Source organism: Manacus candei, unplaced genomic scaffold, assembly GCF_025592945.1.
Source record: "Manacus candei isolate 608988 ecotype Guabito, Panama unplaced genomic scaffold, ASM2559294v1 h1tg000088l, whole genome shotgun sequence".
NCBI lineage: Eukaryota > Metazoa > Chordata > Aves > Passeriformes > Pipridae > Manacus > Manacus candei.
The window spans coordinates 8,218,149-8,244,857 of record NW_026138136.1 but is presented as its reverse complement, the minus strand read 5'-3'; the positions used below and the strand labels follow the sequence as shown (position 1 = coordinate 8,244,857).

At 40.9% G+C, this 26,709-nt stretch overlaps 1 protein-coding gene across 5 annotated transcripts in view; it reads right to left on the bottom strand.

Moving 5' to 3' along the window:
* EPB41L4B (erythrocyte membrane protein band 4.1 like 4B) overlaps positions 1 to 20,745 on the bottom strand; it is a 166,657-nt gene extending 145,912 nt beyond the window's left edge. For 2 of the 5 annotated variants that reach the window (XM_051812643.1, XM_051812644.1), the window contains exon 1: positions 20,362 to 20,744. In XM_051812643.1, coding sequence (XP_051668603.1) covers positions 20,362 to 20,661 — 300 coding nt within the window. In that variant the 5' untranslated portion in view covers positions 20,662 to 20,744. Of the gene's footprint in view, positions 1 to 20,361 lie in introns of all 5 variants that reach the window. The other 3 variants (XM_051812642.1, XM_051812645.1, XM_051812646.1) reach the window with 3 other exon arrangements.
* Positions 20,746 to 26,709: the final 5,964 nt, after the last annotated feature.

The following is a 26,709-nucleotide window of genomic DNA, read 5'->3' as shown; positions in this document are numbered from 1 at the left end:
CTTGTTATTTATCTTCCCAAGTTCAGGTTTGCTTTTATATCAAGATGGCAGTTTCCCAACACTGTGCTAAGTACTGGTGCCAGTTTATTTATCTACTGATTTACAAGTTTTTATCACTCTGTAGATCTTTAGGTCCCAGAGCAGTACTTGGAGTTTCCTTTGCCGAAAGCAAGTACAGTGTGAACCAACATACAATTAAGGCAGGAAGTCAGGAAATAATCATCAAAAATTCATGTGAAGAGCACAACAGCTTCAGGAAAAGAATGCAAAACCCCAAAATTGTTAAGTGTCATGAGTTTGGTTTGTCACCACAGCCCATCCCTAAATGAGTCACAGTAACTCAAAACAGAGATCATTAGATAGTCACAAAGCACACATAATGAAGTATTCTGGAAAAGCAGGTGCACTTTAGAGCAAAACCACCAAGTTACTTCCTTCTATACCCATCAGATCGCTGAGGAATACAGTAGATTTTATTAAAATTTACCAAGTGTTTATTTATTTTAAAAAAACCTCACATCATCTCACATTTCCACCTACTTCTATGAAAGTCAGAAAACACTTTCAAATTATTAAGGGTGGAGAAGACCCCAAACTTGACAATCTCAAGTTGACTGTTTTTCCTCAAAGTGAGCAGCAAATTGAAGACACATTATTTTTGTCAAAACTGCTCTGTGAGCATGCAAATTCAACATGTCAAAAAGAAGAATGACTATGCTGAGTTGCATAGTTTGTTACATTCTTTCTTCCTATTATAAACAAACTATGATAAATTACACAGGCTTGCAATAGTTAATGCAATTTCTGCCTTTAACACAAAAATATAAGAGTTCATCATTGTTTAGAAAAATGCATTTCGAATGGATTGCTATAAGCTCTTCAGTTTCTAACTTCAGTATTTTGCCATTAATCTTTTCATGTGTTAATGCTTAACATTCCATTTAACTAAATCCAAATATCACTAAGGTTATGAAAACCAGTTTAACCCATCTTTTGACTGTTATTTTTTTACTGAGCTACAAGACATGGTCTTATTCACTAGAAGGCCTAAGCAGAACAACTTGTCAAATCTTTTCTACTAGGTTAAACAAACTGCACACTGAAGTACCAAACTCCAGAGTATCGTAAAAGTCTCTACTAGAAGCCAGTTTACAACATTTCTCCTCACCTAATCAAAACAAATATAATAGTCCTACTTCGCTTATTGTCTAAAATTACATTAGCAGTCTGAGGATGGCAGCATCTTTGTCCTGCCTTTGTTCTTAAGGGACACTTTTATAGATGATAGTCATCAGGCATGCCTTCCAAAGAAATGAGATTTCCTCCACTGGTTTACTTTTTTGAAGGAGACAGATTCCTCAAAAATAAAATTTGAGATAAAGTTAACACATAAGAGGTAAAGACTTCTTTAACACACTGTCACCAAGTATCAAAACCACACTTTGTATCATAAAAACAAGTTCTAGCCTTGAAACATTTCTAATAAAAGATGAAATTCAAGACAAAACATCAAGAGTATGCTTTTGGAGATGGGAGAAGATAACTACTGCTTGACTAACTCATGTCCCACAGTACTTATGCAAGCATACATGCTGTCCACTAGGCTGGAAAACAATATGCTACGAGCTTGGCACACCAGGACAGAGAGTATTTCGAATTCAGAGAATGAAATACAAACTGCACAGAAATGGTTTGAGAAGGATATCATTGCAGGAGACAAGGTTATTTCTGTTAAAGGCATACTAAGACAAAAATTCAGCTGCAACAACAGTCACATTAATGTATAGTCTTTGATATACTGGCCAACACTGTTCAATCTGATGAGAAAGGATTATCACGATAAAATAGATGTCTTCTGTGTCAGCAGCATGGAATTTGGAGAAAGCTGCAGTGATCCATGGGCAGATTCTGAGAGGTTTACATATCAAAATAGTGGAACATCCATGTCTTTTAAATACTGATCAGGAACATGTGGGGAAAAACCAAACTAGGGACGACACTAAGAAAATTAAAAAGTGGTGATACCCTTCCACCATCCTTACCAATGAGGATAAACCCTAAAAAATGGTGGACTAGCCTGAAAAACAGCCCTATTTAAATAGCATCTTTGAGAAAGGTCACAATTTTAACTTCTTTTGAGCATATTCTTTAAGTTCTGTTCAATCTGCTACCTACATACAAAGCCACTACCAATCAGGTTACATGTCAAGCTGAAAGTAAATGTAAGACTCAGATGACAGTTGAAATCTTGAATGAAATTTAAGGAAGGGAGGGAGGGAGTCAGTCTAGTTTGAACAGGGTACCAGTTTGAATTTGAGGGATCATCAGCTCAGAGAGAGAAATAGAGGAGGAACATGAAAAAGGAAAAGAAGAGGTGCTTCTTCCTCTCCATAGATTCCCTAACATAAGACTCAGTCAACAACATTTGACTCCACAGCACTACAGCAATGGCGCTTTTCAGACCAAGATTATCCTTCAAAAAGCATGCAAAGATGGTAAACTGAAATACTGGAAGCAACACTAACTTTACATTACCTACTCTGTAGCTAGTCACTCAGTGCAGGAAGCACTACAAAGCTTTTACACTTGGCACCTAGCACCCTCAACTGAAGGTAACAGTTTCATAATTAAATGCAGAAACTTAGCAGCAGTGTCAGCCATAGGTAGTGAGAGCTTTCCTTTTTTTTTCTAGAGGAAAGGAAGGAGCTCGCCTGCAGCATTTTAGCAACCCTTAGGGCCAACACAACTCAACAAAAGAAATGCACTGAGAAATGAGGTATGTCAGTTCCCTATCCATAAACACGTGATTATTAAAAACCATATATAAGCTTATATACACACACGCACACACACATATATATGTAAGCCAAGTTGTAAGCACACAAACAGCAAAGTGATTTGCCATCTCTATCACAACTGCAGACAGCCCTCAGCTTGTTTGAATTGCACACCATGTATCTAGCAGTTAAGAGTGAAGCTGATTTAACAGAAGCCTGCCAACTTACAAGCACACACCTATTTCACTGTGACTGGCAAAACTGCAAAGAAAGTATATTAGAGCATTTTAGATGATGCACAAGATAAGAGTATTGCACTTAAACTCGACCTATTTTGATTTATTTTACACTGGCAGTGAACTGGTAATTTGTGTGTTTAGACAAGTCATAAAATTATATAAGAAAAGGAGTCTAACAGAATATGTTCAAAGTTTCAAGTCTATTCTGACAGATTTTTAAACTGCAAATTGGTTTCCTCTCCCTCTCAGAATCAACAAATGTTTAACAAGTCTCAAAGAAATCAGAGGGCTTAACTTCATAAATTTGGAATTGCCTCCTCAACCTCAACTCCTCCCTATTAATCTAAAGCACTTGGGCTGGGGGAACTTCAAAAAAAATTTTGTCCAACAATTTGCAAAGTTCATGACAGATGTTTGTTTTTCTGTGATTTCAAGAGTGTAACAAGTCACTAATACATAATTAGAATAGCTATAATCTGTCTAGATTAGCTGCAGCACAGACAGATTTGTATTTTAGCAAATTATCAGCTTTGTCTATGCTTTATCACTGTTCTTAACCAAAGTCTTCACAGCCAGTTTAATGTTAAAAAGATATGTTTTTAATTTAGGCTTATTGGGTGCTCCACAAGGAAAGCTCCTATCTTCCACCCTGCAAGGTTATCACAAGACAGTCACCTTAATTCAATAAAGAATGTCAAAGCAAAAGGAACTTTGTACTGTAACACTGCAATACCTTTAGTCAACTTCCAGTATTTGTGTAAGGTGAAATTCTGCTTCTAGAACAAAGTCCAGACAAAAAAGTACTAGAGCTAAACTGATTTCCTCAATCTCATGTAGTCAAGGGGCTTTGCATCTACAAACTATGTCTTAAGTTTCCAGACTTTACCAAACCAATGTCTCTCGCAGACAGTATTTCAGATCCCATTCTGGTCGATATAAAACTCAAAATTTATTTCCGAATTACACAACTGCAGTAGTTTACAGGCACTTTCCAGACAAAAATTTCTATAGAGGAATACTGTGGATGCAGAAAGAGCAATCCAGAACCATACCAAGAATCCTGACAAGGCAGTCTTGCTGCAGCTGTTGCACAGATTAGAACTCTACAAAGTGCACGCTCACCATTTCCTCCGCAACACCACACATACATTTCTACCTCAGTCACTGCAGCACAGTATCTCAGGGTTTAAACTGGTAATTTGCAGACTGGCTGAGATACAGGTGCATACACATCCTTCTGTCATTTTAGTCACAGAGCGAGACAGCTAAAGGCAATAATGTCTTAGGAAATCTGCAGTAATCTTTTTGCAGCAGTTTATCAAAGCCTCAAGTCTTCTGTCCAGATGGGAATTACAGACATTGTCACCTTACTACCCAGACAGTATAACGCCTCCAAAGATGCTCTGGGAGTATCACAAGAGGAGTACCAAATGCCTGCACCTTAAAATAAATAAAAAATAATTGAAAAAAAAAATCAAATTTTAAATTGGAAACCTTCACCCACAAACCCTAAAACCAGCACTGGCCAGCATGCATTCACCCTTTAAGTTTCCCAGACCAGAACAAGTTGATCTCCCTCACCCTGAAGCTGCAGCACAACATCCCTGACTGTAAATAGATGTAGGCATGCACATATACAAAGAAGCACCAGATGGCCTGGGAACTCTTTTTTCTTAAGCATTTTGAAAACTGGATTTGTCCCACGAGCCATCAAAAGAACACAACTACTTAATCATAAGAAAGCAAATCCTGAAGCAAAACTTTGTTTCTGTGGTTTTCCCCCCCCAAAAAAAAAAAAAAAGCCATGTTTATTCAAATGTTTAAAATAGTTGTCATTCTAGTTAAAACCTATCTTTCTAATGTAATTTGTCTATTTGGAGCTAAAAGCATATTTTCCATTGGAAAATTTTTAGCATGATTCAGAACCATATATTTGTGCTTTCAAGATAAATAATTTTCCACCTGCTTCTTAAAAAGTCTTGATTTAGATCATGCTCTTAAAGAAAGCTTTTTTACATATATGCAGTAACTTAATAGTTAAACCTTATAAGTTTTATTTGGAAAATGTAACATGAAGTCAAATTCATCCACAATTTACTTGCCAAGTGAGAGACTAAACTAAAAATAACTGAGGTATTAGAAAGGGAAAGATAAAAAATTTTAACGGACGTTTTATTCACCATCAAGAATTACTGAATTTGTACCAGCAGCAAGACCCGTTTCTGGAATATCTACAAATAAAGATTTACAGTTAAACTCAGACACCTTTAATTTTATGGATCCCTGATAGGTTAGGAATCCATGCTCTGCTCAATGCAGCATCATTTTCCCAGAACAGCATGGTTGCCTTTCACCTCACTTGCAGCCAGACCTAAAGGGATAAGTACTGTAGAAGTACTCCATCACAGGATATCCACATCAAGTAACAACACTAAAACCACCTTTTCAACCATGGTCCTATTTGAAACTCCAGAGGTGGAACCTAGAAAAAGGTGACCTTCTCTAAAATTCCTAGTATCTTTCTAAATTCAGTATCAGTTTTGTTATTCTTAACAACTCTGGCTCCCTGTTAGATTCCAAAAATAAGAAATAGAGACGACTGGGTCCAGTCAGCAATAAATTAAAAAATAGCAGCATAATTTATACCACTCATGATGATCTCAAGAAAACCATCTCACAAAACAAGTCTCACTTTTTCCTCCATAAAACTACACTTTTGATTTTATCAATAGTAAACCTTGAATATATTTCTGCAAGTTCTATGACTGTGGAGCAGACAAGCTCTTGAAGATCTAGCTTGAGCTATTTGCCATGATTTCTGTCACTGAACAACACAGCTGCAGCAACTGAGCAGTTATTTCTTCTCCACTTGATACTAATCTGTCTTACTTTGGTGGGGCAGACCAGAAACACTCACATGACCAAGCTATGAGAGCACTAAGTACATGAATCAAACCATTACTGAAGTGATTATTTATACCCTCAAGGCCCAACTCAATGACACAGGCACTGTTGAAGCACCTCCACCTTAAAGAGCTTCTGTACCATCTGGTCTTTCCCTACTGCTTGGCCCCTTAGTTATGACATCTTTTTAACATTCAGTGCTGCAAATGCATTTTTTTACAATGAAACATCTCTGGATCTGATCCCTGACCTGGCTTTCAGCACAGCCCCATAAACAACTGAAAGGGCAGGTAGCTGCTACAGCACCAGGATGGGATGAGAATTCAAGAACTCTTTGAACTTGTATTGACTATGGAACACCCATACTCTCAAAACACAGTCTATGAGACATTCTGGCAAAAGCAACCATAAGCATTCCTAAAATAGATGTGCGTAGTCCAAAGGGGCAGATTTTTTAAGACAATTAATCAAGAAGGGAAAGGAGGAGAGCAGCTAGCCAGAAGCACTGTCAGTGCAACCCTGAAGTGTTCTGCTCACAGTCACTCACCAGACAGTTCTCCCTGGGAGGGAACTAATAAAATCACTCCTGCTGAACTTCACGAAATTGGCACAGTAGCAGGAGATGATGGGTCTTGTTGGTTGTTCATACTGATTTGCATCTCTTGGGGATGCAGAACTGCATCAACATGCAGCTGAACTCAATGAAATCACAAGTTACACACTGTGAAGAACGTTTTCACTCACACTCACCAGGTTAAAGACAGTGCCCTGGATTTCAGCAGCACTGCAAGAACTCTGGTGTAACAATAGAAAAACAACAAACTATGAGCTCTCAGTGTAATGTTACAGCCAAGAAAGTAAATACAAGCCATGAATGCTTAACAAGGGAACATTAGGTAGGAAGCCACGCCATTTCATACAACATTCAGCAAACCATTATAACAACATTGCTGTGCCCAGCTCAAATGTCTGCACATTACTCGCAGTCAGGAAAAAACTACAAAGACTATTTTGGAGCCTGAAAAGCATTTGCAAATGAATTTTGTTTTCATCTACTTAGACAAAGACAAGACTAAGAAGTGGCTTGCATATGAATTTCACATACTTCCACGTGGAGAATATTTTTCCCCATAGTTCCATGATTTTTTGTTGCCTGCCTGCTCAAATACCAAGACAGGGGATAACAGGGACCATAAAAATATCAAATACAATAGAAAACCTACTATTATGCTGACAAGTCCACATACAACCTGAATAAGTAACTGTTTCTCATTAAAGACCCTTAGAGGCAGACAAACTAATGAGATCCAAGGAGAGCACTGGTGCTAAAAAAATGACAGGCTAAAAGCATGTTCTTGGAAGAAGTTCTAGAAACTGATCAGGAAAGGGGAACAAATTAAGTGCACAATGACCCTTTCTGACCTGAAACAAATCTACCTATTCATTTACAAATCATCTATCTGACTAACTCTCCAATATAATGAACAAATGATGTCTAGGGAGAACAGTCAGTTGACTTCCATTTAATATCATCCTAACAGCCTTAGCAAAAGATGTTAAAAGGAGGAATAAACAGGAACAGAGACAGCTGGAACATTTGCTAGCTACTAACCCAAAACAAATTTTTTAAGTTAGCAAACACAATAGCTCTGTCAGAAGTAGCAATGAAACTGCCAGGTTTTTGGGGGGGTCAGTCAGTGATTTTCTGCACATATTTCATTCTAACAATTCCCTTTGAAAAATAATTGCCTGTGAAACAAGAAATTCTGTTAGTATGTATAAGTTTGTATTCATTTAGTCAGGCCATAAGAAAACCATCTTCCTCCCTATTCAAGCACAAAAGTACAAAAACACGCATCATAAATCCTAGCTACCTCAAACATCAAATCCATTCCACTCTTTACTGCCACCAGGAACCAGCAGGCTCACAAGGGCTTTTGAGGTACAAAAGCCACGTTAGGTAACACCATAAATTCATTTAGCTCTGAAACCAAAGCTAAGACAAGATTGCCTATGGTGCCGTTTCTGGATTTATAACCTATCCTTCAGCGATAAAACCATTCCAAGTGGTTTACTGGCACTGCTGATTATGTCCATGTACAAGACAGAAACAGAAGTATACTCCAAAGCATGCATTTTTCTGACTGCAGAACCACAGAGTCATCAAGTTGGAGAAGACCTCTAAGATCGAGTCTAAGCACTAACCTAACGCTGCCAGGTCCACTCCTAAACCAGGTATCTAAGCATCACATCTACACATTCTTTTGAATACACCCAGGGATGGGGATTCCGCCACTTCCCTAGGTATCCCAGTCCAGTGTTGACAAGCCTTTCAGCAAAGAAATTTTTCCAAACATCAAATCTAAACCTCCCCTGGCACAACTTGAGGCCATTTCCTCTTGCCCTTTCAGTTGAGACACTGGACATGAGACCAACCTTCACCTGCCTACAACCTCCTTTCACGTAGAGAGCAATAAGGTCCTCCCCCTGAGCCTCCTAGAACATCAGCCCCACACCCAGTCTCCCATTCCCTAGTTCACCTCTCAAAGAGCCTCCACTATCATCTGTGCAGAGGCAGAGAGTACCCAAGTTTGGGATTCCACAGAAGATATTTCTCAAGCAAAGCAGACAACAGTCTTGGAAGTAAATAAAGTAGTCACATCTTGTCCCTCTGGAATTGCATTGAATCCATCTTTTGCTTTCAGGGACATTTTTTCAGCACCACAAACTGGTGTTGGATTGCATAGGGTCAGTCAACTATCTGCTGTTTGTTTTCAATGAGCACTTTCACATCATGTACAAGACTACAGAAACAAAAGTAGTTCATCTTCCATGTCACCTGTATCAGCTCGGCCATGCAGACAGACTATTGCACCCTTTAACAAACTAGTAAAAAAAAAAATCTCCAGTTTTATAAGACTCACAAAAGGAAAACTGGGAGAGAAACAGTTTCTTAAAACACAGGGACTTGGAATCTGATCCAAAACCTGTGCAAGGAAAGGAGGCAGCACTGTTCAGAGTGGTCCTGCTTGTAGGGAGAGCTCCTCAGGCCTGGGACTTTTCATGAGATCTATATTCAGTAGTTCTCACGAGTCATCCAATGCTGCTCTAGTCTTGACAGCCTTATCTTGTTAATGAGGTCAGTGCGTATACAATAAAGAGGAATTCGTATTCTTTAAACATTTCCCTATCTTCCTCACAACCTAAACACTCCTTTGTCCTGTAGCTTGCAAAAAAACCCAGCTTTTACGAACACTTTGCTGAAGATTTTGGTATTATGTAAAAGCTCTGACTCAAGAAGTAACTTTTGATTTCAGTGAACAGTAAGATGCCTTGGAAATCACGAAGAAAGAAACAAAGTTCATTTTGAGGTCTATCCTTCAAGACAGCACTTGCACTGTAACTTGTCCACTTTCAAAAGCTCCTCAAAGTCACAGTGAGCTCACATAGAGGTGTCACACAGAGGTTCTTCAGGCTATTTTCTCCTCCTAGAAAGCTTCCAGCACTCACTTTACTGAAACAACTGGGAAAGTTCTCCCCTTCTGGCATTAAAAAAATGCAGCTTTTACTGGGAACAGTCTGCTTTCTGAAACCAACTTCTGATGAACAGCATTTTCTATTTATGAAAGACCATATCTTTTTGCTTTGTTTGACAATTTTTCAAGATTCTGATCATGCTGGAAACTTTACTAGATGATCTGTTTTGCTTTGTCACAGTAAGATGAAATTCTTAAAGAAGAAACAGTTAATAACATGTAGGGGGACAAAATCATGGCCACAGCAATATTCTGAAAGCAAAACTTTTGCTGAAAAAGATGAATTTTTTTTTAAATATACTTTATGATCAAAGCATAAAGCAAAATATCCTGGGTGTTTAATGTGAAAATACATCAAAATCCAAGCATACAAATTGAAAAATGAGAATATCTGGTAGAAAATTTCAATAGCAGCAAAGAAAACCCACTTGGCTTTTGTTTCACAGCACTCAATTTTTCTATTCCCACTCCCTTCTGAGAAATGCAGTCATCAACTTAGGCCTATTTTTTTGCTAATATACAGGCAAATGTTCCAACTCCTTCCTCATTTTTCCATTCTTAAACATCTTTATTTTCCAAAGCCAGAAATGACACATCAGAATATTTACCTATAGGATAAATTTATAACACAGATAGTGCATCAACATGCTACACAGGTAAAAGGCAATTGTGAGCAATACCAAAAAAAGAGGGGATGGCTCAGAGAATTTAAGGGAAAATGTGAAGGCAGCAGGTGAATAGTCTCATCTTGTTTCCCATTCTAAATTTAAGGCTACTATATAAAATATTTGACGTTGAGATTATTTCCTCCTAGATTGACATCCCAAAACATACTAAACACCTTTCATGAACTAAAACCCACACCTCTCTAATGCCCCAAAGGCTTCCCCATTTTCACACCTAAAAACAAGGATTTGATTTCATATAAGTTTTACAACAGTTCATTGAGAAAAGCCAACTGTGAAGCATCATTGTATGAGAGGAAGGGTATGAAGGGACAGAGAACAGACATACAGGCAGACAACAGCTTAAGCAATCAGCTTAAAGGAGAAAAGGAAAAGTGCTAGTCAACATCTCATGGTTTCACTGGCCTCTGTAAAAGAAATTAGCAATTTCTGCTGTCTTAGTAAGCAAGTTCCCCCATTAAAAAGAAAACTCCTCAAAATTAACATCTTCTAATTAACTGGAAGTCAAGAACAGAACTCCAGTGTGCTGCTGAGAGCTGCATGAAGAATTAATTGTGCAGCACACACACTGGGCACACGCAGAGCCACCCTGCAGCTGGGTGTTCCCAGCTGCAGCTCACAACGTGGCCTTGGCAGATGAGACTCGTGGGCAGACTCGAGACCGTAGGAGTGGTCACAGAACAGGGCTGGAAATGCTCCTCCTCAGGGAAAGGGGATGTCAGTCAAAAAGAAGAAAACATCCTGCCACCCTCTCTTCATTGCTGAACAGCAGGGAAAGAAACTAAATCACACCCAGTAACATGAAATAGCAGGAAGAGGGAGGAAAAGAAATGAAGTCTTTTGCACAATAAAGTTATATTGCTGTATTATTAAAACAGCTCTTTCTTCCATAGAACTACAGCAGGATACCTGAATTCACATCAGTATACATCAGCATCCAAAGATTACAACATGAGAGAAATGTGGACACCACCCACGTACCACCCTGGACTTTACACTTACACTTTACACAGCACTTACAGGGTGCTGCCTTTCCTAGCAATACGACCTACTTTGAAGAATATCACCCCTCTTCACTTATTTGCTTAATTCAAAGAGTTAACAGACTCACCATTCATCATCTCTCAAAGCAAAGCACTCATGGAAGGTTCATTATTCGGGAAGGATTTCTACTCAGCAAGTAGCCTGAATGTAAAACTTACATACTGAGGATCAGCATCTCCACTGAATAGTGATCTTTGTTGCAACACAATGATTGTACAGAGTACTCGTGTGTTCAGACCCGCTTATAAAAATGGAAGTTCTTAGATTCAGTCTTTTTACATAAATGTAAACTCTCAATTTAAAATCATACAATTATGACAGAGCCAGGAACTACTAATAAGGTATGAAAGAGATTTATTTAAACAACAGAAAGCAGCCTTGACCAATTCTGGATGGAAACAAAGGAAAAGGAAAAACTTCATAGGACTGCTTCTCTTCTCAGAAAATTTATAAAATATTTGCTTGCATGGCTCAAGCAGGTAACATTTGGGCATTAGGTAATTTTGTATGGACTTAATATCAACAAAAAAAGATGTGATGCAGTTAGCCTGTTTATGTTATCTATCAATAATAAAATGAGAATTTGCTCACAGCCTAGGATAATTTTAAAGCTCAACATAGGTAAGCCAAATTTCCTGTCATCTAATACATAATCTAAAAGGTCTCATACAATGAAATATACACAATAAGAAACTCTAAACTTAAAAATGGGAAGCAATATCCTTGTTTCGTCTCAGTTTAGGCCAAAAAAAGAAACAAGTTATTTCCCCAGTCAAGACTACTAACTACAAAAATCCTCTCAAGTCTACATATATTTTATATATTTACAATATACCAATGAAATAACACATACAATCAATTACTAGTGCTACAAAGAACTACCATGAAAAGTATTATTTTCAGCAGCTACAGAATTAATCCTTGGATAAGTTATCCTTTGAAATAATGTTGCAGTCTACAATAATTTAATTACAGGTCACAATCCTTAAGTTATAACACTGCTTTTCTAACTGTATATTTGATGCTGCCATGTTCATATAAATTCAAGTTCTTCAAAGGAAAGGACCAACATTCTCCACGTATTTGTGTGAAGTTACTTGTTATATTTCACAAACATTAAACTGGATTATCTATTAGGATTTCCAGTCTCTTTATCACACAAACGGTACCACATGTATTAAAATTATGAAATACAGTAACATCTAAATTCAATGTGTTTGTCAGCATACTTAAAAAAAAAAGAAAAGAAAGAAAAAGACAACATTTGGTATTTGTTTGGATAAACTATCTGTGGTTCCATAACAACAAGGAAGGGAAATAATCTGAATCAGTACAGATCAAAAAACAAACAGTCAACATACATTAACTCTTAATGTTCTTCATGCTTCATAGCTGGAGTCTGGGTCTGGAACTTCAACAAATATATCAAAATAATCTCATCACAATATAGCTAATGGTCCAGGACATATTTAAATTGATGCATAGAAATAAATGGAAATAGCAAGTCAAATGAAGAGCAGATGGTCACTCTAAACACTTCATTATCCTCCAACCCTTTTATTTCTAATGCAGAACGAATAAAAGAACATATCCCATAGTCTGCAGTGGAAAACAAAACCTAAAAAAACCCCATGTATTTCTCAAATAATTAAAATAAACTAACTAACCCAGCAACACTGTACGATCAGTTAACAGCTGTTGAGTTCATCCTTCTAGTAAAAAAAGAAAATATTTGTACTTATCTTGATATTTACTTTCCAAAGGGCCTACAAACTCAATGATGTATATGTTCTCCCTTCTTCTCTCAACCTCCTTCCCTTCAACATAATTTGAGTTTTCAGCTCTGTTTTTGTTGTCCTATATGAAACTATGCATTTTTAAAGTGTGGAGGTTTAAGCTTTGAGCTATTTCACCAATAGCTACCAATGTTCCCTTGCGTGCTTGTAACAAATGTGGGTAGAGCCCTCCCCAAATCTTCGTTTGTGGAGCCCAGCCATGATGACGACCAATGTTCCCCTAATGTCAGCTCTACAACTGGGAATGTTCGTGACGAGCAGCCCTCACCTGCACCATTTGTGCCCTAATAGACAAGGCACTTACATTAGTCAAGCTGGCTGAACAAGGTGCTGAACCAGCCACAGACCCCTGGACACAGCTGGGAAATTGAATTTTCCTGAGGAAGGAAGAGGATTGAGGAGCATTTCAAATTTCTGACATCTGCAGAGAAACATAGAAAATTTCCAAACTAGTAAAAGAAAATGGGACAGAGAACTATGCAAGGCCCGGAGCAGAAGGAAGTAGACCTCTAGTGCTCTTTAAAGTGCCTCCTAGAAGAGATCTTCCATTATGAACCGTTTCACAACAAACCCACAAAACTAAAAGAAATCTGCTCTTATTAACATGAAAGTTCATTGGATATCATGCTAGTAATACAGATGATATCCACACAGAAAAAGTATAGAGAATTGCTCAGGGAGGAGATTGCAAATGAGAAGGATGGGTGGAAACAGTTGGGAATTTAAAAACAGAAGCCCTGAATTGCAAAATGGACTTATGCTTGAAGAAGGTGAGACATTAAATGAAGCTAGCCTCTCAGAGAAAGTTACAGGAAAAAAGGTATTTACAGAGGGACTACAACAGAGGCACAAGGAAGCACATGAAAACAAAAAGTATGTGCAGAGAAGCAGGAATAGAGATAGCTGTCCCCTTCCTGTTCCAGAAAAGAAACTTTATATATAATTTCTAGTTTCTTTAACTTTTCAGCCTGTTTCTTCCTGTACCATCTTCAGCAATCCAAACAAAACCAGGCCTCTGCTTGCTCTCATATATGGACTGCACTTCCAAAGTCTCTTTGCTCCTATTTCCTGCCTCGTAGGAACTTCTTACATGCTCAGAGGTTCTTTTTCCTCTTCAGGACTACTACTAAGAACTCGAAGCTACAAAGTTTGCCACCCGGCAATCTAGTCTAGAACACAATCACTGGAAGAAAAACCCAAATGCATTAGATGCACACTATTGACAAAAAAAATCTCTATATTGTGAAACTGTTTCCTAAGTTTACTTCTTATTGACCATCTCCCTTCAAATCCACGGTGGTCTTCCATGTTCATGATCACACAACTGAGACCAGTGCAAACATCTGCTACTGAAATGCATTTCTGTGCTAATAAACAAGAAGCCCAGCCACCCACATTGACATTTCACGTAGTTAGTCTCCTAAGCACAGCTGTCTTCTAGCCCATTGCAAAAAGGATACTGAAAGAATGCATGCAACAACCTTATCTTCTCCCCATCTCTCCTCACACATAAGCTCTCCATCAGAGAATTAGTGCAGGTGCTCATACTTTTCTATTTTCATTACACTATTCTCATCATTGGCTTTCTCCCTCTCTAGTTGTCAGCTCTCTGCAGCAGCACTCCCGTCATCCTGTCTGTCTCTATTGCACTGAAAAATTGTATTGGTTTTCATTAGTAACTAATGGAACTCACAAGAAGAATTTATCTAACATATGCCAAAACCAAACACTGGTTTTTGTCTCCCTCTTTTACTACGTACTGTGGCAATGTCTTTTATCTGCTGTAGATTTATTGGGGATGTTTGGCAAGCACATCAAGGGCTTAAAATTCCCTCTTCTCTCTCAAGAACCTAACATTGTGCATTTCTGAAGCACGGCTGCAGTCACGTGTGCATACCCCATCTTATTTCTATCTCTCTGGGGCTGTGTATGTTCCCGATTCTGTACGTGATTCTACTATGAATGCCTTTCCCACACCTTCAGTATACACAGCAATGCATCAAGGCATATGGAACAGGGATAACATAATTAAAGGCTATTACCAGAAGATAACACACTGAGCTCTAGCTGCAGCTATTTAATCAAAGCTGTAAGGTACTGAAAAGGCATTTCAACATGAACTGAAGAAGCAAAAATACCCAACGCCTTCTACCTATGGAGCTTGATGAGTTTATGAAGAGGATTACTGGTGCTGGTGCTCACAGGAGCCCATGAACGCGAGAGGCCTTTCACTTTCCAGTGTTGCAAATATGCTTTTAACATTTTCCAGCAAGTACTCTAATTTTATGTTGTTGAAAAGTAACTTCTGCATAAAGAAGGCATTTTATCAATTTCATAAGTAATAAAAGCTTTAAGGAATTAATTAAAAATCCCATTCCCCATCTGATGTAATATATCTGTTTGGAGGCCAGGGGGTGGGGTAACTCCTCAGTTAGGAGACTATAGAGCACAACTTCAATTTCAGTGTCTACATGCATATTAGTGCATTTCTCTAGAGTTAATATTCACAAAATGTCATTTGGAAATCATATGTGATGTGAAAGAAAGAAAAAATGAGTTGCGCTTCTCTCACAATATTTTTATCAAGTGAAATACACTAACAAATAATTATAAGATAGAGATGACTGCTCAAGAGTTAATTTTACATTTACATTTGATGTAAGCATACAGGCCAGATAGTAAATTCTGCTATGTTCACGTTACTCCAACAAGAAAAGAATACAACACATAGCAGATCAGAGATTAAGAAACAGTATTCAAGAACATTTACTATTCCTATCCTGAAGTGTTTCCATAGCAGCCGAAACAATTATTAAAACAGATACACCAAAAGGAAGGCAAAGAAATAATATGAAAGCTATCTATCTGAAAATAATTCACAAATTTGAAGAGTTATATTTGACTTGTTCATTAAGATAATCATTAAACATTACATACTTTCTAATACATCACACAGGTCTTTGAAGTGATGTTCACAGCAGCACAGGAATTTATTAGAGCAAGGAGATTTTTAGAAAGCAGTATTTATGACAGACAACATGTTGACTGCTGCGGATTCACATCATAGAAAATGTAAGGTATCCTAGATCTGCTTTGCAGGACAAAGATTTTCATACTGGAGTAAGCTCACTGTTTGTTCCTTGTTTTATCCCATTTTGGACTACAGAAACCCAAGGACACCCTACATGTGTTCATTCTCCTCCTGCCCTCCCACAACTTATCACAGAATACTGTTTTCAGTGGCCTTAAGAAAAGGGACATTAATTCCTGCTACTCTGGACAGTGCCACTAAATAGCCATCTTTCATATCCACCTTTTAAGCTTTCATAAGATACACCTAATTAAAAATCAGAGACTCAGGTTTAGAAATGCAAGCAATCATATCTTGTTAAGATATGTTAAGAAAAATTTGGCTTTTTGGCTTCATCTGCGAGCCATCTATAGATTGCCCATCTATGTATTAACTAGCAGGCACCATCACTCCTGCCCAAATGTCCATGCTCTTTCCTTGCATTCTTTCTGTAAGAACACAGCATCATCCATAACCAGTTTTTCTTTTATTAAAGTCACGAGTCTGTCAGAAAAACAGAAGTAAGACTGTTTTGACAACAGTGAGCAAAGTGGCCTTCCATCTGCCTACAGCCGAGTTACAAACTCTAAACAGCTAACAGTCTCCAGTGTAAGTGAGGGTGCAACACAAAGGTACTAGACAGGTTCCGAGTGGTAAAAAAAAATACACCAAGAACTATGTGTGAGGGAGGAGGGATGGTTTCTAATGTAAGTGTTTTTCTCCTTGCGTCAGTTCTCATCACTAGATTTCAGATGCGCAGACATGTGGTGTCAGGTCAAGAAGAAGTAATGACACCATTTATGTTCCCCTTCCCATGGGAAATCACCCCACAGCAACAAAACTGGTCAACTGCCACTCACTTCTATACAACAGATTCAACCTTAATAGCATTTCACATTCAATACAGGGCCCTAAGGAGCTCATGGATGTAAAAAGCCATCCAGTGCATTATTCTGTTTAGAAAGAATACTTTCAAAGTACATGATTCTTGCCTTAAGAGTGAAGAAAAAAAGCCAGCATCATTAAGCAATCCTTGAAATTTCATGCAAGAAGCTGAGTGTAGAAACCATTATCCAGGGGTATCTGGAGTGCTCAGAACAATTTTATGTTGACATTTGTGTGGGGACAGCTGGGTAGGAAACAAGTTTGTGAAAGCTGGAGAACACCTACAAATGACACAGCACGTAGAAGGGCAGGCTAGCAGATGGGGTAGTCCGAGGGCAGTGCATATGCAGTAAAAAGAATAAAATGCAAATACCCCAGAAGAAAGAGGGTAGGGAAATGCAGATAAGGAAAGGTGACTCTAGTCTAAATATTGTTACACAGCCTAGAGAAGAACAAGCTAAGGAAGGACTTGGAGATCGGGGTTGATCTCTTCTTCTGTTACCACCATGAACTGACAAAAGTTTACCAGATGTGTACTTTCTGACACAGATACTACCACATAAATTACAACGTTAACCACAAAGACAGTTATCAATCAGTAGATTGTACTGATGTAGGATTAATTTCTCCCACAGCACCATCACCTCCCACATACAAGAAAACACTGTGCATTTAACCTAGCCAAAAGTGTCAGGGGTTTAGCTTTATCTGAACACTAAAAAAAACCTGAACATTTTTTCCACACATATAGTTAGCTTTCCTTCAGTCACATTTTTTCTGTCATTCCTCCACACAAGCAAAGAGACCCTGCAGTCTTTGAAACCAAATAAACCTTTCAATTAGTTCTAAATGAGGTCTTAAGATAGCCCAAAAAGTTGTAGTTGCAAGATTGTTGTGTTCTATCTGCAAGTTCCTTTTCTCACTAGAAAGACAATAGGGGTGTAATGTCAGCAGATAGTAAAAAGAGCATATTTTACAGATGTCAGTATCTCCTGATATAAGTGCTTGCAAACACAATCAGCAGCACCGTGACATCCTCTGCAATCATCTCCATATTTGACTTCATGAATAAACTGTTCATTGGTGATGAAGCCCACATTCCCTCCTTTTCATAAAATTTGAGCTGAAATGAGTACACTATTTTTTTTTTAATGGAAAAGATGCTACTCAATTCATTCAGCTTAACCAGTCCTGTACCATAGCTTCTGAGTATTAAACCACGTTCTGTTTCAGGGTCTAATCCCATAACATCATCTAGAGCTGCAAAGCTCAGAGAAACTTTACTGATCAACTTCTATAAATGGTGCAACGCCTCTTTCAGTTTTCCACTCTCAGTGTGGGTGTTACTTTCTGTGAAAGAAAGGGAAAAAATATGAGGAACAGATATTTAATTCAACAGAACAGTTTTTAATCCTCAAAACATTGATAGCTATTACAAGTTTCAAAGTTCTCCACTAGTCTAGGGATTTTCGTGAAAAAAAATGCCAACTTCTTACTCTGGACAAATGAACTACAACCACCACAGGTGCAGCTCACATTTTGAAAACACTGGCATCTAGGTTTCATTTGCAAGTCAATTCAAGCAACAATGCTCCACAGCTTCTCTACTGGGCCAGCAGATACTTCCATATATTTTCATCACTCAAGGACTAAGAGTGCCATTACCTTGTTTTCTGATACTACAAAAACCTCAGACTGTCTTAAACAGGCTCTACAGCAAAAGCTGACCTCTGATAAATTAGAGTATAACCTTAAGCAAAATATTTACTGAGCTTATCGACACAGACCTCTATAAGTAAACCCTTAGCATGCTGATAACAATCATCGAGTCTACTTTAGAAAAGATTTGTGCAGAGATGTTAGGAGGAGTGCAGCAAGTTGTGAAGGAGATGTGAGGAGAGGAAATATATTAGCATTTCAAATATCTGGAAATGTACGATGTAGCCTGTAAGGCAAGGGAGGCCTGATAATGCTGGAGCAAGTATCTCTAGGTGGCTCCGTTCACATACTTCCGTATTCACATATAAGAGTCTTACTCAATCTCTTCGGTTTCTTTTAAGCAGAAACAACAGGGTTGCCAAATTCCATGTTTTAGGGAAATGATGCCAATACATACAGATGATTGTTATAATGAAAGGCACCTAACAAGAGTCTAAGTGTACTCTGAAAAAAACTCTTTTACACTGCTGGGATATTAAGGTAGTGCACAATTTCTCAGGTTGTTACAGTCATTATTGAGTTCTCCCACCTGTTTTTGTAGACCAAGTTAATAGCTGGTGACAATCTGAGTTGAAATGGAAAAAAGATCAAATGTTTTTCAAACATGATCAACTTCCATACTATTTCATGGGAAAACTTGTGCTTCAAGAGGGAGGGAACAGGTCAGCAAAAAAGAATAGGTGTTGAGTATTTAGCAGCTGTGGGGAATGAAAAAATAACCTGTAAATAACCGACACGCACCGTGCAGCTGCCTTTAGGGGACACACTACGGGGTTCTGGGGATGCTGAAACACCTACAAACGCGGCACAACCTCACCGAGTAGGCGCAAACAACACGCGCACAGCCCCGCAGGCCGGCAACGTCCCTTCCTCATTCCTCCTGTACAGCGACAGGAGGGGAAAAAGTTCAGCGCCGGCACCGTCCCCGAGCCCGCGGGGCCGGGCCCGGCCTGCCCGCCCGGGTGTGCCCCGGAGCCGCCCGGGGTTACCCCGGTCCCGCACCCGGGCGCCACGGGACGGGGGCAGGGCCGTCCCTTCAGCGGGGGTGTTGGAAAACAAGAACTAAGGAGGACGAGGAGACCCTCGACACGGCGGGGGCAGCGCGGCCGCGCCTCGTTCGCCCCGCGGTGCCACAGGTGCTGCGGGACTGGGGGCTGCAAGCCGGACGGCAGCGAGGCCGAAGGCACCGCTCCCCCACCCAGCAGTCCGCGGTGCCCCCAGGCCCGGCAGTACCGCCGGGCGGGGTCTTCGGGCAGCCTTCCCGCACCAGCTGGGGACACGCACAGGTAGCGCCCCGCACCGCAGGGACGACCCCTCCGGGGAGAGGCGCCGCTGAAGGCACCGCTGCAGGGGGCTGGTTTTTGGCTGCGGAGGGGAGGAGGAGAGCAGGTGCTCACCTCCCCGCTCGCTCGGGGGAGAGAGGAGAAGGACGCAGACGGCTCCAGCCGGCAGGACGGGGGCGGGCGGCGGTCATGGCGGGGAGGCGCCGCGCACCTGGCAGCAGGTGCACGCAGGCGGGGACGGCGGCGAGGAGGACGAAAGTAGCGAGGCTTTCCCGGAGAACCGCGCCTGTTGTGCGGCCGGGGGGGGGGGGGGGGCACTCACAGGTGCCCGTCGCCAGGGAGAGGGGGACGATGCGGAGGAGGGTAGAAGGTAGCTGCTGGCGCTGTTTTGCAGGCGGGGGAGGCGAGCGCACGCTACTCACCGGCAGCTCCACGTTGACTTCGGTCCCGTCCAGAAGAAGGACGCGGCACTGCAGCACCGGCTTGCTGCCGCCGGCCGCCGGGATGTGGACGGGGGCTCCGGCGCTGTGCACGACCCCTCCGGGGTGCGGCGAGGAGGGGAAGCCTGCCGAGCCGACGGCGGCGGCGGCGGCTCCTCGCAGCCCCCCGTCCCGCTCGTCCCCCTCGCCGCCGAGCCCACCTCGCCCGGCCCCGCGCCCGGCTCCTCGCCCGTAGCGCTGCATCGAGCGCCGGCCAAAGGTCCTGCGCAGGAACCGCAGCATCCTGGGGGCGCCCTGCCCGGCCGCTCACACCCCCGATTCCGCAGCTCCGCGCCCGGCCCCGCGGCGCCTCCCAGAGCAACGCAGCAGCGCCGCCCGCCGGGAGCCAGCCCGCGCCGGGCGCCGGCCGGACCGCCCCGGGCCGCCCGCTCCGCCCTCTGCAGCGCCGCCCGGCTCCGGCACCGCCACGGCGGGGCGGGGCGGGACGCGGCCCCTCCTGCCACCGCCCACCGGGATGGGGGACTGGCGCGGCGGGCAGGGGGAGCTGCTGAGGCGGGCGGTGGGCGGCCACCTGCGGGGGTGGTCGGGGCGGCGGCGGCGAGAGCTCCGCAGCGCGGATCGACGCTTTCCCCCGCCGCGCTGCTCCTCCAGCAACTACTCCGGCGCCGGCCGGTGGGGCGGTGTCTGTGTGACAACCCCTCGCCACCGCCCCCGGGCCGGGGAGGGGACCGAGGCGGCGGGGGCGCGGAGCCTCTCTCCCCTGGCCGGGCTTGCCGGGCGACCCGTTCTTCGCGCCGAGCGCTCTGCGCTGCCCCCGCCCCGCGTCCCTCCCGCGCCCGATCTGCCGGTCCCGCCCCTTTGGACAGGAGATGGGGGGAATTATTTGCGAAATATAAAAAAATACAAGGCGGGGGGGGATGGGGAAGTGGGCGCAGGCAGAAGGACGCATCTCGCCGGTGCTGGGTGTGGCCGAAGCGGCGGGTCCCGCGGGGAGGAGGAGGACACCGCCCCGCCTCTCCCGCCGCCGCCTACATCCCTTGTGCACCGACACGTCCGCCCGGTGTGTGAATGCCCCCGCGTTTGCCTTTGCGATCAACGCGGTCTGGTGGTTGAAGGCAACCGATGTGAGAACTTGGTCCCGTGGAAAAAGCAGTCCCTCCAGACTGTCCCGGGGTAACACTCCCTTTCGTTTCTGTAGCTGTGAGGAAGGAGTATGGGTTTAGTTATCTGTCATAGGAAATCCATAGGTACAAATACTCTCACGGTTGCCTTGCCAAAAAGTTAAATGTTTATGTATTCTGGCTCGGGTGGGAGCGTTTTTGCTGAATTGCTGTGTATAAAATACTGGATGTGGATCATGTCTTGCAGAAACGATCAGTGAGACTAATTCCGTCACCCTGTGGTCAGATGTGATCTAAAGGACTTTGAACTGAAATAATTTGCTGCTTCTAAAGTGGTTTTTTTCTTCTGTAGACATTATTTCCCTTAACCTTACTTCCAGGCCCGTTTACACAAGCATTGTCCTATTAGGTATTCAGAAAGCCTGCCAAAATGTCTCAGCTTGTCATTTTTTATTGAGACTTGATAGTATTAGGTAACTGCCTGCTGCTTCTGCATCCTCTTCCGTGTTCCTTCAATGCCCTGAATCAGGTCTTGAAGTGTCTCATCAGCCAAGACAGTCACTAAACTGCATGATCTTTGGCAGAGATGTACCTGCAGCCCTTCTGCACTTCATGGCTGCATAAAGGAGCTTTTATAGAAACAGAGTGGAAAGGTGCTAATCTTTGCCTGCTAATGTTAACAATCAAGAGTAGACATTTATTACAGATTATGTCTGGGGATTTTTTTCCTAATTATTTTCATTGCATTAGGAGCAGAATTTTAATTTGTTTTCAGATCCTGAATGGTGCAGCATACCTTGGGGTTCTTTCACTGCTTTGAACACTGTGAATATAGCCCAGTCCCATAAAGCTGGTTTACATGCTGCAAGAAGCACAAATAATCTTAATGGTTGGAAATTCAGCAGAAATACTGTTGTCTCTTGAGGGAGCTGCAGCAATTTCGATGCAAAGGAGATTGGGGTGGAAGACGGGTCTTGCATCACTTGGGACTGGCCTGGCAGAAAACCAAGTAAGTCTTTTGCCATGATAAAAATCTTCTTTACTCTGAAACTGTGAGACTTCAGCCCTTAGTATCTTTCAACTTCTGTCATGAAAACAAAAGTCTGATATTTTAAAATGTATAAACCTAGGCTCGCTTGACTTGCATTAGCAGCACACATGATGCAGGCCAACGACCATACCCCAGAGGCAGTCCTGTATTTACAGAACTCCTATAGAGATGCTGAAGTCCTGTTAAATCTCATGTTAAAAAATATGAGATAACACTCACAGTAAAGGATCTTCTGGAAGGAACTGGTGGTGGGAGGAAATAAAGCTGGTTCCTTAGTAGCCAGCCTCTCTTGGAGTAAAACAATTCCACCATTATTTTGTCTCATGTTACCAGCAGAGCTATCTTTAGCCCTGAAACAAAAACCTTGAACAACTGTGGGTACTGAGGATGCCTTGATACAAGATGAGAGGTATTTAAACTAGCATTTACATTTACAAAAATTCAGATTTATACTTATATGTTCCACCTATCTACATCCTCTCTCCATGTTCAAATGGGCAAGCCCTAAAGGGATTCGGTTTGTTGGTACATATATCATGCAGTCCCTCCTCAGTGTCTGCTGCTTGCTGACTTTCCAATGAGAGACACAAGCAGAAACTGCCATGGTCCTTGTCTGCACTGTAGTTAAGAGCATTACTTTTAAATCTTTATCAAAATAGTCTTCCACTGCAACATTCACCTCCCATGAAGTGCTTCAGTCTCCACTGGGAGTCATGATTTGATCACTACCCCAGGAAAGGTGGTGACCTAGGCAAACCACTTGTACGAACCCATATTGAAGTTCTGATAGCAGTCCCTGCAAGTAACAAGTCTTACCAATGACTTTGCCATAGTGCTAAGCAGTGTATAAATGGGAGAGCATTTATCAAAATTGCTGCTGACATTGGGGTAGCAGCAGCAAGATGAGGAATCAGTAACCATTACAGACACTGTTGTTGGTCATGGCTAAATAACCACATAAAAGTTTGATAAGCACTTTATTCTTGCTCTTTCATTCAGAGCTTTGGTTTTGTTCAAATCCTATCTGAAAGCTTTTGGAAAGCTTCGAAATGGAGCCAGCCGTGTAATGGGGTTGGGGAGCAAGCCACAGACAGTTCTGTGAAGACTTTTCTCCTCCAGTGGGCAAACATGTGCTTCCTGGACATCAGAGACCTCTTTCTTGTTTTACTTTGTCACAGCAGTCACATTTATGGATTTTTCCTGCCCTGCCAGACTTTCACGCTATGCAAAGGAGTGTTCTAAATTTAATTTGCATGCAGATAGAGTTTCTTTTTCTGCAGTTTTGAAGAAATGTTATCTTTACTGAGTAACTTAAACAGGCTTATATTTTGCAAAGTTCTGCCAAGATATGTTTTGTTACAGACATTACTTAGTTGAAACTTACATAAAAAGATTCAAAGAGCAACTATTGGTGCAAACCCAAATGTCTTTGGTAATAAAACTGGGGGGGGGGGGGAAGAAACTTGAGGAGTTATGACAAATGTTCACTCAGGCTTTTGGATATTAATTTTTTGGGTATTATTTTCTAAACATATAAATGAAATTAAATTGTTTTGTTAAACATTTCATTAAAGGAGATACTTTTCAGCATTAGCATTCATTGGATTACAACATTCATGTAATACTTTTGGCTTTTCTCTCTATTTATTTCCACCAAAAGCATGTCTGTTGTATGAACAGGTCTAATGTCATTGTTTTTCAGTATTGTTATATATATAGATACAGATTAAGAATAAAATGCAAAGGTAATTGTGAATTACGTGGCTGAGGATAATTTGCATTTCTAGGCCATCTTTCAGCTAGAGAGATCCCAAAGCACTTTCACTAAAAAAAAAGGAAAATTATATGTAGAACTATTTCACCAACACTGAAATGCAGCAGCTGTTTAAGAGCAAAGAAAAATGCTAAGACTCTCTCTCTTACAATTGTAATGGAAATATACATTTGAATAGGCAGAAAGTTATGCAAATCATATGGCCATGATGCTGGCGTAAGTGGATGTATTCCTGCAAAAGGTACCACGTGACTGTAGGTAGTCAGGACTTTCCTTTATCATGCTCTACTCCAAGTGTTACAAAAGACCTCCATTAAGAAAAAAAAATTAATACTTCTCCATTTGGAATACCAGTGTTACAGTAGGCACCTACTGGTGTTCATGTTAATCGTTATATACTGAAAAAAAACCCCAATATTTTCTGTTAGAATAAATAAAATAATAGCTCATTCCAGAATAAGTGTGTCCACTCAAAGAGCTGTTCTAGCATATCCAGAGAGGTTTGTTGATAAAGATGTAAGAGCAAAACCTCTCCCATTGGAACATCTACAGAAAGAAAATATTTCTTGCTGAGTGAACACTTTGCAATGCCTCTTGTCCATCTAATAAGCAAATTCAGTATGACTTAATCAGATGTTCTTTCCTTTAGTGAGAATTTTATCAGGTTTGTACTGAACTCAATGCATAGAAAATATTTATTTTTAAACCCATGATTAGGTTTAAAGCATTAATGAAAAACGTTTTCAATGCTTTGTTGAATTGCAAAGATAACAGATGCTCAGCTGAAAAATTGAAGCATCTTTCCACTGTTGAACAGTTTTGATTTTAATCTTTGCTGAGCCTAGAAGACTTCTCAGAATATTAGCTATAAACAAGCATCACATGATGAAACACTGTTTTCTAGAAGTATTTTCTAACAGTAATTATGTATATTTTAATTATATCTTCACTGAAAATAGATATCCATGGCTTCTTGTGCTGTGCAGGAATAAATAAGGTCTGAATTTTGCAGCAGAAATACCTTTGACTGACACTGCAATGCTGAATGGGACCTTGTATAGGTCTAATGGGGCAATGAACCAGTTGTGAAAAGTGTTGGAAACCTTCAACATGTATTGAAAATCAACCTGGCAATAAACCAAGGTGAATGTTATAATGAATAAGCATCACATTAGATTTGGATAATGAAAAGAAGTGTAAGTCAGATACTCTAGATACTCCACTGCTAGGATGTTAGGCTGGCAGCAGAAAGGAGATCCTCTTCTCAGGTGGAGACTTTGACTCTTCACCTTTTGAATTGTTTCAGAGACCAAGGGACAGAAGGCCCAGGTGCTGTACTTCAAGAGGAGGAACTTATTGGACACCAACTAGTCAAAAAATGAAGAGTCGAGAAAAGTAAGTATTTCTAAGGGAATAAAAATGGAAATGCAACAGAAAAGAAAAAGATGCAGCCACTGATATGGCTGCTGAGTCAGTTTATTTGTCCTGTGTTTACCATTAACAAGGAAACAGGAAGAAAAAAAAAGATCTGAAAGACTGAACTATCAGTGCATATAGGTGAAATAAAAGTAATTTTTTTTTTAAAAAGAAGACAACTTTTATTTCCAATTTGTAAACTTACATTATCTAGCACAGGTTTTGCTGAAACCAGAGGGATGTGGAACCAAATTTTGGACATATTAGAAAGTTGTTTCATCAAGTAGAAGTGTTCTGTTGTTTTTTCGAAACTGCATTTTCCTAAACAGCTAACAGCTCATTCTAGAACATGAAAATATTAATTAAAATGTTATCTGTATCTGTCTGATAACCTGAGTATAAAATGAAATAACACTATCTACTTTGTAATGAACAAGAATCTTTACCACAATGGTAAAACTGCATAGGTGTTTGCAAGAGGAAAACTGTAGGAAGACTGAATCAGTTATTCATCCCACAGCATGGCTTTTCATTTCTGTTGTATGACAAAGCTACAGGTAAGCATACAATCCTCTCCTGTGTGTACATGGACTTTAACTTCCAAGTCTGGTTGTCAGACACAGATGCAAGTTTATTCCAGTAAATAAAAAAAAATCTCTGGTAGGATTGGAAAACAGTATCTCTTTGTAATATGGGACCTGGAGGGGAAAAATATTTTAAAGATTTAAGTGACTATTTGATCACTAAAGTTTCCTGACATGCTGCTTTTCTACTCAGTTTGTGGGGTTTTTGTTTCATAAGAAGTACAGCACCAGCTGAAGGAAATCTCATCCAAATAATTCTCCTCTCCTTCCCCTCCTCCATCAAATATTAATATGTATATGTACTGTCAACAAAGGCTCCTTCTTGCCCAACATTTTCTTTTTATTATTGCCCAGCACCGTGCTATGCACACTGTCCTGTGTCAT